At 40.4% G+C, this 21,522-nt stretch overlaps 1 protein-coding gene across 1 annotated transcript; it reads right to left on the bottom strand.

Annotated features, from left to right (window-relative positions):
* Positions 1 to 1,334: 1,334 nt before the first annotated feature.
* On the bottom strand, positions 1,335 to 20,989 carry LOC140233479 (probable 2-ketogluconate reductase). The gene is made up of 6 exons (XM_072313598.1): positions 20,894 to 20,989; positions 18,175 to 18,447; positions 5,598 to 5,754; positions 4,349 to 4,535; positions 3,275 to 3,453; positions 1,335 to 1,585 (listed from the first exon to the last, which is right to left on the bottom strand). The coding sequence occupies exons 2-6, from the start codon at positions 18,409 to 18,411 to the stop codon at positions 1,335 to 1,337; spliced, it is 1,011 nt and encodes a 336-aa protein (XP_072169699.1). The 5' UTR covers positions 18,412 to 18,447; positions 20,894 to 20,989.
* Between the last annotated feature and the right edge of the window lie 533 nt (positions 20,990 to 21,522).

The raw sequence follows: 21,522 nt of genomic DNA, 5'->3' as shown, positions 1-21,522 counted from the left end.
TGCTCTCCCATGAAACAATACAAATGCAACATGCCGTTGTAAGTGAAATCTCTGTGATTATCTATGGACCATGAAAACCACTTCAAGGTTTTTCATCAGTGTTCATCATACACAGCGTCAAAGCACAACCGGCCGATCACTGTCATTAGCTGTCGCTGCAAAAATCCAGACCCCCTACGCGACTGCTTGACCACTAGCACATGCAAATACCAGTTACTGTACGATAAGTATGCGACGCACTTAACCCGTTGAGGACGAGTCCCGAGTATACTCGGGCAGGTGTCTATGGGAAACGCGTGTTGTAGCAAAATCAAACCGTCCTCAACGGTACCCAGCGATTGATGATGGAACAACAAAGAATCTGATGTAGTTCTAAGAGAGAGATACATCATTCGATCAACAAAATTAATAATTACGATTATAGTTAATTGTATTGGATTACCTTTTTCATAGGCATGATAGTAATGTCCTTTTGTCTGCCTTAACATTAGCACCTGTCTTTGACGTGAACTAATAACGCTGACCCTTTACTCAAACATTTTTTCTAATATTCAATATAATGTTATCCAAAGTAATATTCATATCACTATTTGTAAAATAAGAGAGAAAATCGCATGTTGATTAGAATAATATGAAGGAAAAGTTATGTGTCTAATTTCTGATGAAAATGAAACGTGTGTCATCGTTCTATTCGACATCGTGACTCCTTTCCTGATGTATAAGATGAAATGAAAACTACATGGTTCTAAAAAAAAAAATACCATATCCACCTCAGACAAGTATTTCAGTTAAAGCACTTGATAAGTGATATTATAACAAGTTATAATGCACCTTTTACAAAATTTTACTCACAACACGTGCCTAACACATGATCTGGCTATCGCAGGTCGGAATTCTCTTGGGTAGTATAAAATCTGCCCCGTAGAAAATTCACGTTTTCACTGCGGAAATTCGCTTGACACATTGCTTTGACAACGTACTTTTTATAATCATGGACATGCTGACAAGCGCAACTGCATTTTCAGCTTATGTTTATGATTGGTTATCTGATTTTGTCATCTGGTTTGAGTGTGTTTTAAAGAAGATATTTAAAGCATCTTGGTGAATTTTAGCCTTAGGGCTTTCACCTACATCCAAAGTTGTATAATAATATCCTATATCAATTGGGATTTAATACTTGTTGGTATGTCAGGCCTACATTTCGAAATACAACTAAACAAAAGCAGTATGGACAGACACCAACAGAGGAGGGTTTATTATTATCATTGTTTTGCAAGAAAACGTGCATGCTCTCAAATAGTCATAAACTTCTCAAAACACTCCCGTCCAATATGTCAGAGAATCATTTCTGACACCATTTTGGAATTTCCTATTCCAGCAAGGAGATTCTCGACTGCAGTGTTGAACATTTTGTCGAATGCTTCGGTCGTGAACACTCCGCAGTGGGGCGTGACGATCACGTTCTGCATCGTAAACAGGACGTGGTCGTTTGGTAGGGGCTCGGGTTCGACCGTGTCGAGAGCAGCCCCCGAGATCGTCCCGCTCTCTAAAGCTTCGATGAGGTCATCGGTGTTGACTAGTGGTCCTTTGAGTAATAGAAATGGCAGGACATAGAAACGATATTATAATATATACTGCATAGATCTATTGTTTAGGTACGAGTTTCTTCACTTTGTCTCCCTCTACAAATTAAATTTGTTAAGATCGCAACTGCTGATCTGTAAATTAACAAACATGTTGGAAAAAAGGAACCAGTGGGACTCGAACCTGTCATCTACTGCTTTCCGGGCAGCGACACTACCACCAGGTTGTCCCTGGTTCCCGACAGTGACACGATGAACATGGAACAAATACCCAAGCTCCGAAATTCCGACATTGTTATGTTAAGTAGTCCAAGGCGGACAAGGCTTTCTTTCATCTCTTGTTTAGTTTCGAATTTCAATTTGAAGACAGGTCTGGTACATACAGATGAGTATAACTTGGATGTGATCAGACAGTGATGAAAACGAGATAGTAGTTGCTTCTAATGAAAAAAAAAATCACGCCTCTCAGTTTTTATCGTTGCCACTTAATCATATATCAATAGGTATTCCATATTCGAATTACCGTGGTATTAAATATCCCTTTAATTTGTTGTCACCGTTCTTACTGGCGACATATAACGATAAAAGATGCAGCGGTAAATCACTTCGTACCATTCTCACTTATAAAATACCGTGGTACACTGTATTTCTGGGAAGCACTGCGTATGTTCGTAGCTCCAACAGGAACAGACACATTAGATCATGTGAGAAAAACATCGATGTACGATCGGTGGCATTTCGTGACGTCACCCTCGATGGGAATGGACCTAACAGGTGCATTCACAAAGGTGCGTTTACAATGGACCCATTCACACTTTCGTTAAAATACTACAGTATTACGGTTTTTCGTAACGTAAAAGCAAATAGGGCTACACCGCGAATGCCGTGGTATAAGGGTGGTAATTCAAACTTCGCGCCAAATACGCAAGCGAGATTTGAGTGTGACATTGAGTTCTCATTTTCTTTAAGCACCATAATTTGCATGAGAAAAAAAAACACCGCATTGAATTTCCTGTATTGTTTTTTTTTTCAATTGGATCATTACAATGAATTTAATTGAATTGATCTGAATTGAATTGAATTGAATTGAAACATGACACGAAATACCATCTGACACACTTCCTCTCTTCTCTCCATACCATGGTATATCGTGAATGAAAACGATACCAAATGAAATACGATTGTATTATACAGTGTATTACAGTAGTATTTTCGCCAATGACGACGGTACCTACAAATTACCTTGGTACATAATGTGAATGCACCTATCGATGGTGAAATACATGACGGTATATTGTCTCGCAGTACTCCGTATACTGTGAAAACAAATCTAAGCAAGCACCGCGAAACACTGAGGCATTTGGGATGATAATTCAAACTTTGCAAGCTGTGTCACAAAATGGCACGAAGCGCACAGCATTGTATTCTCAAGTGACCTGACATATCTTGTGTCTTTTCACGTTGGAGATGTGCACATGCGCATTGATTTTGTTCTGTTTTGTTTTGTGTGTGTGCGTGTGTGTGTGTGTGTGTGTGCTGGTCGAAGTTTACTGTTATGATAATCAACTTGAGCATGTTTTATTTTCTATAATCATATATCTAAATATCAGAGCAAAACACTTTGTGGGCTGATGTGTAGAAATTAGTGTTTAAATTAAAAACAGAACAAAGCAAAACAAAACAAAACGGACCTCTGGCGATGTTGATTAGAATCGACGTGGGCTTCATCAGTTTAAAGCGATCTTTGTTCATCATGTTCCGCGTTTCTTCAGTCAGAGGAGCGGTCAACATCAGAAAATCGACTTGTGGTAACAGCGCTTCCAACGTCGGACAATACGTCGCTCGGACGGATTGTTCTATTTCAGTTGATCTGTTTGACGGGGTGGGGAACAGAAAAAAACAAACAACAACAACAAGAAAAAGAGGTGATGTTAGCAGTAGTGGTAGTGGTTGTGGTAGTATCAGATGAACTGGTGGCGGCATGGTCTTAGTATATAAAGCAGTGGCATTTGTAGCTGTTAATCATGGGAAGTAGCACTGGAACGGAGGTAGCTGCAGTTTGTATCATAAGCAAGAACATTAGTAGTAGTAGTTGTAGGAAAGTACGGGATAGGAAAGGAGACTGACTTAGTGGCTGGGGTACAGGTGGTGGTAGCTATTTACTTAAAGGTACATTAGAAGAAGAAACAACAGTTGAACCAGCAGCCTTAGATATGGAATAAGTAGAAGATGAGATTAGCACAGTTTGTATGGAATGTGACATGCCAATATTGATAATGTTACCTTCACCAATATTTTCCATTATATAAAAAAAAGGTAACAATAAAGATATTACCATCAGGATTCAATATAAGCGTGATCACCAGTACCGTATAATCATGCACCATTAGTAATAACAGCAGTTGTAGTTATCTATAAGTAAACATTAAGAAGACTGCAGAACAGGAAGGAGAGGGGGAAAATAGAACCCTCCCCCACGACATTTTTTGAAAAAAAAAACCCACGACAAATACAATGACTCTTACAGGGGAGGATTTCATCGGTAGATTTTTCACGTAGAAGGGGGGGGGGGGAGGGGTGTTATTGATCTGAATCCCTTATCAGCCCTTTATTACTGTATACTGCAGTAGAGTTGAATGATATGAGGCAGAAGCTATATAACATTAGTGATAGTCCCAGGAAAAGGTAGTGATATTCCGTAAATTGAACTCGAATCAGTGTGAGATGATACTATAAATACTATAACATTCTTTCCAAAGATTCACCTCTGTCTTCGGTTGTGATAAAACACCTTCATATCAAACCCTATGGCGCGCTTGGCCACTTCCAGTCCGATCTTTCCCAGACCAACAATACCCAGGGTTGAATTGTGAAGGTTTTGTCCGAGATACTGCCGAGACTTCGCTGCGTCCATGGGAGACCCTGCATGGTAGCTCCTTGCAACTCCCTGCACTGACAAACGTGGCAATGCAAATAATATGGCAATTCATTATACACTTATTTGCATCCATCCAATCACATCAAAGCTCTATACTAGTAGCTGATTTAAAAAGGGGAGATAATGTATATCGAGGGCGCTTCACATTAATATCCCACGCGATCGCAGTTTCGGTTGTATAGGATCATTTTACTGAGCTGCGTGTACTCCTCCCTTTCGACTATGTCACAAAACTCCTTCGTTTTTCTTTTCTTTTCTTTGGTTTGTTGCTGGACAAGAAGCAATGACATGATTCAGACATCAACCCATAGTCCGTATAAAGGGACTAGAAGTGGCTTAAAGCCAAACAAGCAACGATTTCTTTTCTATAGGCCCTACATTATGTTACCTCTAACGTTTCTAATAAGCCAGTTCGGAGTTCGCTCATGGGCACATTGGTACGAATGACCTTTCTTTTTTTTCAGTCGGTTAGGGGCACTTCACTTGTTTTCAGAGCGACATGCTCAGTAATGCATAAGCTTCTGGGATTCATCAATCCTGTTCAAACAAAGAATGAACTTGCGTAGACCACTGATGACAAGAATGATCTGTCAATTAACACTTGGGGAAGCATCCATTTCATTATTTTTCATTGAATGTATTAATAATCTTTCTATTGTTATTGCCAAATACCACTTATGCTGTCAGGTGGATATGCTGGCAAGTAGCATTTATAAGGTTTACATGAATAATCATTACATCACAGATGCTTATCCCAGTGAATTTAAAAACCAACATGTCTGTTAGTACAAATGACCTTTTTTTTTTTCTGCTCATGCGCAAAGTGGAACTGCGAACTGGCTAATACCTGCCCATCATCCCACAATATACACGTCCAAAATATCATTTAAACAAAAACCTTCCCCTGCTTATAATATTCTTTATTTGTTTGTGTTCAAAGTCCTCCTTTTTCAAAGTCCACATCTATCTTTCCGAATTTGTTATTAAAACGTTTTAAGCGCTTCAATATCTTTTTTTCATTCTCTGTCCGTTATTCAGCACGACCTACCCCGCTGTTATAAAGTTTCAGAACTTACTCTCAGGTAGCCGTCTTGCTGCAGCTAACATTAGGGTGAATCCCATGTCCGCCGTACTCTTTGTCACAGGGTTAGGTGTGTATCCCAACCTCACTCCAAACTTTTTTAAAAGTGGGAGGTTGATGTGATCCAAGCCTACGCTTGCCGTTGAATAGACCTTCGGAAGGGAAGAGATTCAAATCGATTCAAAGTCATGTAAATCTTATGATAGATAATCAATTAAAATGACAATAATTTAGATATGATGGACATGAATAATATTCGGCTACCTAAAGATAAATCTGAAAGACAAAAATGGCACCGTACGACCAAAACTGAAAGAACACAGGATTATAAATTTGAGTGATGAACATAGAAATCGACAACAAAAACATAACATAATTATACATCAGAGCTCTGCACCAATTTCTTTCTCTGGTGGCCCGTTTGGACCAATAAAATCTATGAATTTGAAATGTTAGTGGCCCCAAAAAGGGAGATGTAAACATTCATTGTGAATGTTAGCTGTCAAATCGGGCTACCAAAAAAGGCTTTTTGGAAATTTGGTGGCGAAACATAAATTGTAAGTGGCCCCGGGCCATCGCTGATGTCGATCCCTGTATGACATACTATATATATATATATAATATATATATATATATATATATATATATATATATATATATATATATATTATATATATATATATATATATATATATATATATATATATATATATATATATATATATATAATTATATATATACTAGTATTATAGTAGAGCGGTTAAGTCCTCAAAATCATGAGAATTGTGCAAAATTTGACTTAAGTATGAAACTTTCACCAGTGTTAGTACATACCACAAGATTCATTTTAAGATCGGGAGGTAAGTCTGATTTGACCTCTGATGACCTCCAGAGGTCAATGAACTTTAAATATCAGAATATTGATGTTTGGAGGCATTTGTGAATGATAGGCTTAGATCTTGGTTACGCTGCACTAAATATGCATTTGTACTACAAATCTTCTGATTCCACAGGGCATTGACAGGTTTCTACCTTTGACCTCTGATGACCTTTAGAGGTCAATGACCTCAAAATACCATAATATTGATCTGTGATTTTATTAGTTAATGATAAACATGGTTAAGATGTGTAAAACAAGCATATCTGTTTTGCAATGAAACTGTCTTCATAAAAACGACAGGTTTCTAACTCTGACCTCTGATGATCTTTTAGAGGTCAATGACCTCAAATGATCTGTAGTGTCATTACTTAATGATAAACATGGTTAAGATGTACAAATCAAGCATACTGTTTTACAAGAAATTGTCTTCATTATTCCAAAGAGCACAGATAGGGCTCTACCTTTGACCTCAGGTGACCTTTAGAGGATGTACAAAACAAACACAATTGTAGCCCAGATGGCTACTAGCACATGTTTATGATAAAGAATAGAATAGAATAGAATAGAATAGAGAGTAAAAGAAAACAGAACACTGCAGTCGTTTTCCTAGACACCCTGTGAGGTGAATATATGCTCAGTCTTTTCCCCTTTTTGAGTTTATGAAACCGTTTATCTTCCTTCTAGCTATTTCCTTTCTTTTTCTTTTTCATTTTTTTTTGGGTCAAAACCACCTCTTCCACTAAAAGTCTATGGTCATAGGAATTTATAAGTTTGATGTTGGCTACTTTCCCCGCTAGTGGTCAGCACTCTCCATCCCCAAAGCCCCGCGCCAAAATTACGGAGAATGACGTGATGACGTGTTTTTGCCCTCTGATCCCCAAACATAAATGACCCTCTGAGCTGGAAGGTGGCCCTCCTGTCAGAATTTATCCCTCTATTTTAGCATTTATTGTTTAGTGGAGTGGGTCAAACAGGAACTCCAAAGAAAAATTCAGGGATAATGACCCAGAACAACGATGACGCTGGCTGCCATAAGGACACTAATATTCATTTGGTTTATCATTTTGATATCCAAGAAACAATAAAGTCTTTGCCAGTGGTTACAGAGAACAAGTGAATGAAGAAACTAAGAGACAGTGGGCGAGTTAATCAGAAAATGAGATGAATCATAGAAAATTGAGTTTTCACAGAAACGAATAGGAGGAGCAAATTGAACATTTGACCAGTAAGGAATTAATTTCTAGTGAACGCTACACCCCAATTTAAGATTGAGCCAATGAAATGCTTTAGGGAAAGGAAGTTTGTTAGTAAATTAGTTATTAAAAAAAAAAAAAAAAAAAAAAAAAAAAAAAAAAAACATGTCTCAGCCGAGAAATCAGTTAGAGTGGCAAGCACAGTGGGAGCGGCTTCACGCTATGTAGTGAAGCAAAGGCTGCAGAGTTTTGAGGATTTTGAGAGAATTTTGAGGAACTTTGAGAATAGTTGCAGACCACAGGGATAAAGTCAGGAGTTCCACTTTCTTGGTACATCATGCCTCCCCCCCCCCCTCCAAGTCAACCAACTAATCTTTATCGACGCTGAATGCACCATCGACCTACGCTGTGAATGTGATGAGGATCGGACTGTCATGACTGAACCGGCGAGCAGCAGGACAGTAGGAAAAGCTATGAGTCACGATAACACAAAACTTTAGTTTACTCCAATTTGGAGTGCAATTACAAACTCCAAATAGTCAACTGGTGTCATCGGAGATGGAGATGTTGAGGCGCCCTGTCAGACTGATACAAAGTGGAGAGTGATGGTGACGAAGAGAATAGGCCTACTGAGAGCGTGACGGCAGACCGCTCAACGGACGGCCCAGTCACACTGACGAGATCGACAATGACATGCAGACGAGGACCTCATTCGTCGACCGAGAGTAATCATTTAAGAGGAATGCCTTTTATTTACGTTTGAAGACATTTCAAGAGATGTAGTAGTCTATATGTTAAGGGGCAAATCATTCTACTGTTTGCAGTCTTGTAAACATACTTGTATCTTTTAATAGCGAAAACTGTTCGAGTACGTGGACAGTGATAAGTAGGCCCCTATAAATCACTCTGTCGAGTAAATTATATATGAACCAAATGGCTTCTTTTGAACATGTATTGTGTTGAAAAGTTCTTGGTAATTCTTTTCCAGGCAAAATGTGTACATGAAAATTCCGATGTTAAAAGCATGTGATGGGAAATGTAAACAGTACGTGCGAATGCTCTATGTTTCCTGCTAAACTTGTTTGTTAGTGGGGAAAAGAAAAGAAAAAAGAGAAGTCTCGCTCTACCACGTCTTCATACCACAACGCCTACGGATATCTTTGTTTCACATTGTTAGTGGAGAAAAGAAAAGAAAAGAGAAGTCTCGCTTCATGAGAGATGTTCAGATCCCGCTCGACACCACAACGCCTACGGATGTCTAGGAAGAAGATGGGTTTGAATGTCTTATAGGGCCGATAGAGCACCAACAGTAAGTGCAGATTAATTGGCACGCTATCTTTTGAAGAGAAACAATGCTTTGTTTCACACAAGATGAAAAATCAGAAAGACAACTGATAATCATCCGCTCATGTAAAATCAAGCAGAAGTTTTTCAAAACATTTCAAGAGGCATCTTGGTGAGTTACAGTCTGTTAAACATGCCAATATACTGTGAAAAACAAATTGAAGGCCACCTTCAATAGGCCACCTGCAATACAGCCCAGCATTTTCCGACATCACAAAAACTTTGATCAACACGTTCCATAATTATATACACGTGATGGAGAGGGAAAATAGTAAACAACAACATTGCAAGATTGATGCATTTCTTCCAAGACAACAGACAGGAACAGATTCCACGTAGAATACATAAACATGTACTTTGATTTTTCCATTCATTTTTCCCATATCATTACACACAATCATTACACACGTATACTTGATATGGTATTCAGCTCACTGTGTGCAGACTGAGCACGACCCGATAATTCAGAACCTCTGCATGAGAAAGGCTTGTAGCCTATCCCGCGAGTCAAAAAGAAGCTTTCTTATCATCTCGTGCATCCTGTACTCTATGTGCAATGCACTCATCATAGAGACAAGCTTGCCTTCACCCAAACTGTTTAGATATTGCCATTGGAAGACTCTGATGATCGCATACAGTGGCTGTGCACCTGTAAGAACGCTGGTCTGACCTCCGGATGTCTATCCAGTTTAGTCGTGGAGGAGATCTGTGTGCCGATCGCGTGCTTCACTGAAGACGCAGATGCTGCCCTGTCTTGAAAGAGATCGAGGGTATAGATCTAGACCAATTTCAGCAGGTTACACTGAATCATCACTTGCTGGCAGAGAGTCTTAACCGGATCATGCAGGTGATATTACCTGCTGCCAGCGTACCCTGATTCACACAATGGATGCAAACCGGATGGCGGCATATTGGAAACAACCAATATTTGGGCTTGGGGCACAACTCTTGGCCAGGCCCAAGTGTTAAAGAGTATCGAGCATAAAGAAGACAATTAGAGTAAATAGTAGTTCCACTCCTATTTGGAATTGAGGTTCCTAAACAGGTCATGGAAAAAAACGCCCAAAATTTCCTGACGTAATGACCCAAACTTAATTGGATGACAATAGCAAGTTGCAAGACACAGGGTTGCTTCATGTGGAATGCATGTTATGCCTCACAGTATGTCGCTTTCCAGATGGTCCATGACGTCACTGTATGCTCCAGGACCATGAGTCATTCACCGAAACCATACAGCCCACGAGCTTGACACTGACCAACACAGGCCCGCCAGCTCGAAACTAGGTAGCATTGCCCATGAGCTTGACACTTAGGCAAACCAGGCCCATAAGAGTCCGACACATGGGAGGGGGGGGGGGGGGGGGAGGGGGGAGGTCCACAAGACCTACACTGAATAGATTAAGATTTCTGATGTAATACATATACTAATCTCGTGGGCCTTGTTTTCCTCGAGTGTCGAGCTCGCGGACCGCACAGCTTGTGGGCCTATTATATTTGATGTCGAGCTCATTGACCTTGTTCATCTACTATATAGTATAGTATTTAGGTCACGGGATGTATGACTCGTGGGCTGCGTAACTCATGGGCTACACGACTCGGGTTGTTTGACTCGTGACGTAAATCTGATGAGGTGGGCCTGTTGTTTTCTGGTTAGCATCTGTCACCCTTTCATCCAGTTCAAGGGACTTTGCCATATGCCTGTTCACAAACTATTAAGCATCAACCCAAAATGTGGTACTCCTCTCCCCACCTTCCATGTTTAAGCGTACAAATTTTGTCCAGTGCAAATTGGATAATGTTGCACATAATTTCATGCAAGCTAGTCTGCATAGCTAACCCAAACATAAATATTATATTTGAGGTCACTGTCATCACTAAAGACACGTAAGCTTCATTTCTGAAGTAATTGACCGCTCACATTCCTGAGACCTGTTACTATGAACCAATGCTTTGTGGAATGTGCATACATACTTATAACTTCAACGTTATATTATAACGTCAAGGCATGATTTGTACATGATTAAACATTTAGGATTAAACCAATGAAGCCAAACATCAATATTTGCAGTCCTACACAAATTTTTAGTGATATTCTAAAAGTCTGATCTCACATTGTCCTTAGAGGTCAAAGTTGGATATACACAGGGTAATGACCAATGTTCTGTGGAATGAGAAGACACTTCTTGTAGAATGTAGTATAAATGCTAATAGCATAATGCATGATTGCACACCAGGTATACAGTTAACCACTGAATATACATCAAATATCGATATTTTGATATTTTGAGGTCATTGACTTGTCACAGTCCTCAGAGGTCAAAGGCAGAGACATGTAAATAATTTCCCTTGATCTGAGGAATAGGAAAACGATTCAGTTGTAACACAAATGAATTTTTAGGACATCGTTATGTTTATCATCAACCAATTGCACCAAATATCAAAATTCTGATAATTTGAGGTCAATAATTGACCTCTGGAGGTCATTAGAGGTCAAAGGTAGAAACCTGTCAAGGATCTATGGACCATGAAGACAATTCCGCTGTAACAAAAATGAGTTTTTAGTACATCATTACCATATTATTTAACATTAATCAATGACGCAAAATATCAATTTTTATCAAATTTTGAGGTCATTGACCTCTTGAGGTCATCAGAGGTCAAAGGTAGAAACCTGTCAGGGTTCTATGGAACATGAAGACAATTCCACTGTAACAAAAATGAGTTTTTAGTACATCATTACCATATTTAACATTAATCAATGACGCAAAATATCAATTTTTATCAAATTTTGAGGTCATTGACCTTTGGAGGTCATCAGAGGTCAATTCAGACTTACCTCCCGATCTTAAAATGAATCTTATAACATGTACTAACACTGGTGAAAGTTTCATGCTTCAGTCAAATTTTGCACAATTTTTCGGCTTATCTGCTCTACTATTATGCGCATGCATACAATTTCATTATATTCCGATATGCATCGTACTGTTTAGATACTGTGATATAATGCAATGTAATATCACAGAATGTAATACTATCAATACATCAGAAGCACATTCATACTGAAGTAGAAAGGCTAAGGTCCCATCTTCTGCCTCGATTAAATCTGCTGAAATTACTACATCGATTTTGTCCTCCAGACACGCTTGCGCATCGTGACGTCACTTTGAGAAGCAGACCTAGCTGCAAACACAGCTGCTCTTCACCGTAGCCAACCGTGCCATGACTTTGAATTTGGTGAAGGGTATCAAATGAATGTTGGGATCTCATGAGCCTCTTATCGACGGCCCAGGGGCTGTTGCTGGAGTCCATGTAGTTGGTATCGAAATTAATTTTTTTTTTTTTTTTTTTTTTTTTTTTAAAGCGAGCTAGCTAAACTGGTTACCCGGATATTGCGCCAGCACCTGGGTTTATCTGGCTTGCATCACTCACCAGAAATTTCACCTTGATATCGATTCTTCGGACTTCAACAGCGCCAGAGTCGTAACTCGACAAGAGGCTAGTATCCCAGTCTGACTATATCGGAGCACTGATCAGTGGCTAGGAAATTTAGTTGTGACCTTGCGGAGACTCGCTGTTCTCCTTAACACGAACAACCCTGCCCCCAGAGAGTCGCAGGAGAATCAAACATGTTTGACTTTTTTTTTTTGGAGACCTTTTCCAGCTTCCAGCTGGTCTCTGAGACGTCTCCATCAGTTGCGGCTACGTCGCGGAGACTAATTTTGTCCGTGACGTCTCCAAGAATTCTCCGCAACCTCCAGATACATCGCGCGACCAAAGCTCGGTCCAGGCCACAAAACGCAGGGTAGCCTTGGGGTACAGTAGCTTCCGGCAAAGATCGTTCTCGAGAGAAGATTGTGTCTGTTAAGACGCAACACGGTGGACAGCCTCCGGAGAGCCTCCGGAGAAATCTTACCCTGCGATCACCCAGGGTAGACGCGGGGTAGCTTCCGGAAAACCGCCGGAGAAGGTGTCCGTTGTCCGCTCAGACGTTCACGGGGTGAATCTTACCCGGAGGCCTCACGTGAACTCGATGAATGGCCATATATGTCAGGTGACCAGCGCCACACAAATCTTGTGTTTACCCCGACTAGACGTCGTGCGAAACAGTGCTGTGTGTATAATTACCTACGTACATCGTGTATAATTATACAGTCGTCCCATTCATCGAGTTCTGTGATTTGGATGGTATCGCAATACAGTCGCACTGATCGTATATTATGTGTTTGATTTTTTGACTTATACTTTATTTTTTTTTTTGTACTGTAAGCATATTCTAAGGAAAAACAGTAGGCCTAATTCAAACGCATTTTTATGTGCCTCTATCAGTATCAGCACATTAGTACACAATCATGCTACTGCAATGGCAATGATGTGAAATGCTTCCATTTCTAGTGTACGTGATATTAGCGGTAATTGGACAGGGACAGCGTATTCTTCCCGGAGAAGGTTACAATACGGAGTTTTCGCTACACGACGGGAAGACCGAGAATACGCGGAAGCAATCAGCTGTGACAGTCCCCGTACTCGGACTCCCGTCCCCGTATCTAAGCAGTTTCGCTTTCCTGTACAGGATAGGTGAGGCGTGGGGACAAGATCGCTGATTGGCTGGCTGGCTGGCTGACTCACCCCTGCCCAGCATCGGGACCGAAAACTATTTTGGCTGAATATTGTACTCGTTTTCCCCAGGACGGTACGCTTCTCGGATTTGATCATGCGCAAAAGCAAATTTGGCACACGGCACGCTCAAATCGCGGCCGCGTCGTGCTTACGAAAACTCCCTTTTACCTAGGTTAGAACGGGACACTCATTATTCACCCCGTGTTTATAAAGTCTGTGGAATCAGCATGGAGTGATTCTTCTCCGGAGAACAGACAGAGAGGTCTCTAAAGACGGGGCTCAACTGGCGACCGAGATGTTGCGGAAATGTTTCCGCGACTGAGAAAACGTCTGGACGCCCCCGCGACGTCTCGGAGAATAAGTTTTCACCTTGTTTGGAAACGTCTCGGACGTCGTCCTGGCCATGGGATCGCCTTCTTGGTGAGCGCGCAAGCCATTTTTTAGTCTTACGAGTCGCGGCGAATAACCTGTCGCGGCAAGGAGACGTCGCCAATGAGATAGGTCCTTTAGGCTAGAACAATTAAGAGAACTCAATGAACAGTTTGTTTCAAACAGCCAACAGCCGTGTCAGCACTTTCCCCTTGTATTCTGAAATGATTGTGCTTTTCATTTTGTTTGTTGAACCAGTGTGTTTGTAGTTGAGGACTCGTGCATAATCTCGAGTTGATTGTTACAACTACCAAATAGGTGACCGATGTTTTCCATGCATAGACACAATCAAACTATACAAATCAAATTCCTCTGTTCCAGATTCCCGGGTGTTTTTTTTTTTTTTTTTTCAACCATCCACGGAGTTTATTCACTCAGGCAAACCGATTTTTAAGCGCTTTTAAATCACTCCCTGCCTGTATAATATTGTACACAAGTTGTTGTGGTCGTTAACCCTGTTCCAGATTCCGTCTCCTTATGGTTATGCATAAGCTCTATTATAGTCAATTTACGCACTTAACACCCAGAGCTGACTATTCTCATCAGTTTCCGATAATTTGTGTAATCACCATGAGCATTCATGTTCTCTTCAGTCAAACAAACTGTTGGATATCTCAGGTGCTCCTGCCTACTTTTAGTCCACCAAATTCTTGAGAATTGGCAATTTGAGCCTTTAAATGATTTCAAATTACTCTTTGTCTGCTTGATAGTGTACAGTCTTCTGTGGTCGTGAACCCTGCTCCATCAGATTCCTTCTCCTCTGAGTCATGCATAATCTATCATAGTTTATTACGTTCTTAGCACCACAGCTGATTATTATTGTTACACATCAGTTGTTGATTATGTGTTATCACTATGCGCACTCATGTTTTCTTCAGTCTGACAAACTATTGAATACCTTAAGTGCTTTACCCTACTTTTAGCCTTCTCGATCACGCCTGTGTTTTGTTTGTTTGGCTTTTGTCCGGTCACCTATTGATTTATTCTAGTGAGCCCACGTTGAAAGACATCAGTGACTTGAAGTTGATTCACTCAGTCACCGACCCCTGTAATGCTTATAAATCTTTCCATATGTGTTCCTTGTATATGATTATGCATAATGGGAGTCCCTGCAACCCGATTGGCTAAAACATCGCACCACTCACAGCTTTCCATTTGCGTTTAGTGGTTATTTTTACACGGCCTTGGTTTTTTATACTGTTCATGTTAGTGATCTGGTTTATTATAGGAACTCCATGGGCCCCCGCAATGTCATATTTAAATGCATCTAATTTATATGGGCAAATGCCCTTGTTTGATAAGCGTTTCGTGTGTCACACTGATTTTATTTGTAATATCAGGATGTTGTACTCGTTAGTCTGTCTGTCAAACAGGTTGTATTTTTTCTATCCTGTTATTATTTTCAGCATAGTGATTCTTTTTTCTCTTTTATCCATCCACTATATCACAACTGGACCTTTTCGAGCGCTCAAAGCGCACCAGCTTTACATTGCGGGAGCCAGTCAAACACTATTAGCATGTCTTTCCTAATGTCCGCTCGGATTTCTGTGTTGTATATATTCCATTGTTATCGTCTCGGAAGCCCTCGGAGACAACCAATTTGTCCTCGTTTACATGTTATGTGTGTTTCATGTTTACTCGCCTGAGTATGTATGTCTGTTTGATACTCTATCTTCCTAGAGGGCTTCCAGACTTTTTTCTTTTTTACTCTATTCCCAGTCTTTCTTCCCCTTTTTGCATCAGTTCAATTTCTATTGACATTCTGTACTTGAGGGGCCCACATTCTACAAGCATTGTCTTCTTAGTGGGTCCCTCCATTTTTCGATGTCTTACGTATTATGTCGTCTTTATCACTTCAGTCAAGTTTCATTACAACGTATTTCTTATTCCAAGGTTCCTCGATTTTATTTTTCTCAATTTACTTTGTCTTGACTATGCAACCTTATTCTCTGTTACCAAAGAAAGTGAAATGTTTATGCTCTTTTCGAAAAATGAAATAAAGCATGAATTGAATGAATTGAATTGAATTTTGTACCGGGAAAAGTTGACGATTATTAATCAGCCGCGAAAAAGAAAGTAAGCTATAAACCCAAGTAGGGCCCTACGTCATCAATCAGACAACCTGTAAGCCGACAATGTAGTTTAGTTTAGGGCCTATTTACATTCTTACAGCGTATCCCATTCGAGATTATTGCGTTGACTGTAATCATGGGTGTGGCGGGGGGGGGGGTGCGTTGGTACGAATGCACCCCCTTCAGACCCTATAAAAAGATACCTTTTTTTGTCAGTTGAAGAAACCCGGAAGTGGAATCAGAAATCTGAAGGTCCCCTCCCCCTTTTATTTTTTTTGCTTGTTAGCTGATGAAACCCGGAGGTGGAACCAGAAATAAAAACGCACCCCACCCCTTGAAAAAAAAAAAAAAAGCTAGTGACGGTCCTGTGTAATCCAAAAAGATAGTAAAACTTGAATGGAGAGATTTAGAAGTCATTTGAAACATTACTTACCCCCCCCCCCCTCATACACACACAATAGAATTAGGAAAGTTAGTATTCGATTTTTTTCTGTAGATGTTATTCCCTAAAGCCATATCCCATGTGCATTTTTTTTTTTGAATAGGTAAGACGAATTGACTACTAAATAAGTAAATTGACTACTAAATTTACTGACTAGATTTTACAGCAATACATGTAACAACAGCATTTATAACGGATGTAGTCCAGCATGGGGGCACTGTAGCATAGTATATAAAACTTCAGACTCCCAGTTGGTGGACCCGAGTTCCAGTGCTTACGTCCTTGGACTATAGTTTTTTTGTTTTTTGTTTTTTGTTTTTGTTTTTGTTTTTTACCCACCATGTCCCTCTTGACCCAGGTGTATAAATGGGTACCTGGCAACGCTAGGGTACTAATAATGGCAGGGCCCTCTGGTAGAGCAGTGGAAACACTGAAGAGGCTACAATCGATAAATAAGACCTTATCATTAATTAATGTTTCATTTTGTGAATCATGGCTATTCCAAGCTATTTGGTATAGCGGATTCCTTGTCTACAAAATAACAAGGAAAAGTAGAAATTACGCGGTGCGTAATATATGTCCCCGCCGGAAGTAGCATTCAGTAGCCAATGTACAATATAGGTAAAAAGATGAAGGTCAAAGGTCAAAGAGGTCAAAGGTCAAAATTCTATGTAGAAGTTTTGAAGCCCTCACCTAGTGCCATCACATAAAGCAAACGGAATCGAAATCGGGTTAGAAATGGCGAAGGAGTAGCATTTTGTAGCCAATGTACAATATAGGTAAAAAAATCAAGGTCAAAGGTCAAAGAAGTCAAAGGTCAAAATTCTGTGTAGAAGTTTTGAAGCCCTCACCTAGTGCCATCACATAAAGCAAACGGAATCGAAATCGGGTTAGAAAAGGCGAGGGAGTAGCATTTGGTAGGAAAATGTACAATACAGGTCAAAAATCAAGGTCAAAGGTCAAAGAAGTCAAAGGTCAAAATTCTGTGTAGAAGTTTTGAAGCCCTCACCTAGTGCCATCACATAAAGCAAACGGAATCAAAATCGGGTTACAAATGGCGAAGGAGTAGCATTTTGTAGGCAATGTACAATATAGGTCAAAAATCAAGGTCAAAGGTCAAAGAAGTCAAAGGTCAAAATTCTGTGTAGAAGTTTTGAAGCCCTCACCTAGTGCCATCATATAAGGCAAACGGAATCAAAATCGGGTTAGAAATGGCGAAGGAGTAGCATTTTGAAGCAAAATGTACAATATAGGTCAAAGGTCAAGGTCAAAGGTCACAACTGAAATTCTGTATAGAAGTTTCAAAGCTCCCATGTAGTGCTATCATATAAAGCAAACAGAATCAAAATCGGGTTAGAAATGGCGAAGGAGTAGCATTTTGAACATTTTGATCACACACGGACGCACACACGGACACACGGACGGACGGACGGACACACGGACGGACACACGGACACACACACGTACGGAGCCCGTTTCATAGTCCCCTGCTCGAACTCGTTCGGCGGGGACAATTAACTTCTTCAATTCCTGTCGATCACTGCTTTGCTGCTGCTATGTAGTGTAACGTGGTCAAAGGGCATCGACGTGCTCACCCGGAGGTTAGGCATGAACTGCATTTCCCTTTCGGTCAATGTTGGCGGGTGGTAGGGAGAAGTGATGATCCCGAGAACCCGCTGCGAGTATCTCTCCGGATCGACCAGAAACTCCTCCCAAAGAATCGTCTCGTAGTCTTTGCTTAAGTCTTTCAGACAGGGCAGCTCTTCTACACTGGCCCGAGCGAACGAACAAATGATGACAGGCCTGTCGCTTTCTGACTCTACTGGAGCCATAGTGTCCTGTCCTTGGAAGCAAGTGTGCTTCGATCACTGTCGACACAAAATAGTAAGAGCTGTTAACATCTCCCCAATTAACAATTAGGCAGTATACATGACGCGTTATAAAGTGCACGCACGGCTGTTCACATTTTAGTCGACATCTGTTGATGTCTGTGTCTGCTTTATTTGTTTTTAATCTTGATAGTGGGAACTTATACACGTTGGTAGCATTGTTATCTCAGGAAGCGTGCCCGTAATGCGTTTAATTCCCAGATTGTCTCATACTACACTTCTGCTGTTTTACAGTTCTTAAAGGGGAAATCCAGTCCAAATATAAGTTAGTCTGACAAAAAAGTAAAATATTTGAATGAAAATCTTTGAATCTTAAAATGACAAAATAATAAGGAAGTTATGACATTTTGAAGATTCGCTTTTTTTTTTGAAGATTCGCTAATTCTTCAAGAAAAAGTTCTTGAACGGTCAATATGAATATGCAAATGGAAAAGTGACCATGTCATACCCTCATAACTTGCCATATAGTTTGTACATAGAATTTTGAAATTTCTATTTCTAGTTTTTATTCAAACGCAATTATGCCCGAAGCTCAAATCCCGGTATACCCAACTGATCACAATTCTGAAGTTATTCAATCAGGACTAACATCATGTTTCAGACTTCAGTGACAGAAACATTGAATATTCGTCATTTTTTTTTTCAGGATCAATGGAAAATTGTGACGTTACGACATAGTTAGCTCACTCATTTCCATATTCACATCCACTGTACAAGAACTGTTCTGTCGAAATTAGCAAAACTTCAGAATGTCATAACTTCCTTATTTTTCATCCGATTTTGATCAAAATTTTACCGTTGAACTCGTGATATTTTACTCTTTGTTATCAGACTAAATTATGTTTGGACTGGATTTCCCCTTTAAAACAAGGGACTATGATCCCGTTTACAGTGCGAGGCTCGGCCGCGGCCGAGCCCACCTTAATTTCAGTGTAAACGCGCAAAAGGCCAAATGCGAGGCCAAAATTGGCCGCGCATTTGGCCACGCTCTGGAGGTGGTCTCGGCCGCGGCCGAGCCCGGCCTTTTCTCAGTGTAAACGCAAACTGGGCCAAATGCGCGGCCAAATTTAGTCTGGCTTCCAAACCCTCTGCCTGTACTATTTCGCTTTTCAGGATATTAACCCCCTCATGGTCGAAAACTAGTATAACTTAAGGTGGTTTTGTCCTGCAAAGGATTTTTCCTTCGGCAAAGGCCTTTGCCCGAACGGCGACTTCGTCGCCGCGGAATTCAGTTGGCAAAGGGTCTGAAAACCAGACAATACCAAATTCCGTTTGTTTACAAGCAGAGCGCCACTACGACCAAACATTGAAAGGTTTGAATCAAAAGCGCGGCCGAGCAAACGGACAAAATTGCGGGGCTCGGCCTCGCAATTGAGGTTGGGCTCGGCCGCGGCTCGGCTCAGCCCCGCACTGTAAACGGGGTCTAAGAAATGCAAAAGCATCTGGAGTGATGTTGATACATAATACCCTGATAATCAACCATAAAAAAGACATATATCTTCTAATAATTATCCACCATTTGGATACGCTCACAAACCAATGAAAAAAATACCTTCCAAACAAACATTTTATCAGTTATGTCATCTGTCAATCACTGTTAAAATATCGATCAATAAAAGATCATTGGAATGCACCTTCTTCGAGACGGGGCATGTCTTGCATATTTACTGCAATGTCACTTGAGAATCAATAAAATGGAACATTGAAGGTATGCTCAGTCTAGGAAAATGGCATTTCAGTGTCTTTGTTATTGACAGATGATAATTATCATTGACAGATTCTTGGTTTGGAAGGCTTTTTTTTTTTTTGCGGGCGTGTCCAAGTAATCCGACGAAAAAAACAGTGGAAAAATATCATGACGTATTTAGTGTACATGGTACGTACGTGTATTTAGATATTCGTTTGGCTACATAAGAAACATGAGTATTGTGAAGGTATCGTGAATCAACATAGTCAAGTTAGTATGCAATTCTATTGCATTGCACAGTTCCTTTTTTCTTCCTAAGTAAGAGGATCGACCTATCAAGGTGCTATTTCCCTCACATGTTCCTACCGAATATATAAATATTACTATAATAAGGCATTCATTGCAGTTTCCCGATGTTGGCTAAAGTATCGGACAAGATTTTGAGCTATCAAGAATCATGTTCTGACACAGGTTTATGCAATTTGTTGTTGGTAAACACCGTGCAATTGCTAGTTAACTCATATTCCAGGTGAACGCTAAGAACCCTGGACTGATATTAGCATGACGATCTGTAGACAAAGAGAAAAAAAAACCGACAAGAGTTAGCTTGTACTGCTTCAACGTTGCACGGGATATTGCTAGAGCTCTCTGCCCCTACAAGGTACCGATATTTGACAAAATCTCAAAGAAGAATGGTGGTGCGTGCAGCTCACATCGATAGTACATGAAAACCCTTACCGATAGATGGAACGTTGTCATGTTCAGTTGTTAGAATACCAGCTGGGGCAGTTTGCAAGAACACCGGCCAATTCCAATGCTATTGCGATGTGGTGATTCGAACGCAGCGGCCCTCCACGTTCAAGTATGACTGGTCACAATGAGAACAATTGTGCACTGTGAAAACATTTCAGGCGAGTGCGTGTAGCAGCAGCAGGGCAAAGTTTACATGGGAGAGGCGCGAGAGTCATGAGCTATGACTGGGGGGGGGGGGGGGCTCGCGATCGCCGATCGATTCAGAGCATCAGGCTCTGAAATTTATACCCAGATGGTTCTTGATACGAATTCTGCTCAGTATTTTCATCCTTGGACGATATCATGTTATGAGCGGTTCCTGCTCGTAAACACTGATGTTGAATAAAAGTGGGTAGCTGACAATCCTTAACTTTAGAAATAACCTTAGAAAAGATAGATAAATAAATATTCATATTCTTTTATTGATTTGTAAAAGAAAAAGGCACAATACAGAGTGGTCTCATGAAGTATATGCTCTATGATAAGATATAATCTCTTATGTGCAATCAAGTAGAATAATCAAGAGCAGCATTTCATACTTTGCAATGTTGACCGAAGAGTATTAGAGTACAACG

Source organism: Diadema setosum, chromosome 9 (assembly GCF_964275005.1).
Source record: "Diadema setosum chromosome 9, eeDiaSeto1, whole genome shotgun sequence".
Classification (NCBI taxonomy): domain Eukaryota; kingdom Metazoa; phylum Echinodermata; class Echinoidea; order Diadematoida; family Diadematidae; genus Diadema; species Diadema setosum.
Note: the sequence above shows the minus strand (reverse complement) of the source record. Positions and strands in the feature narration are given on the sequence as shown.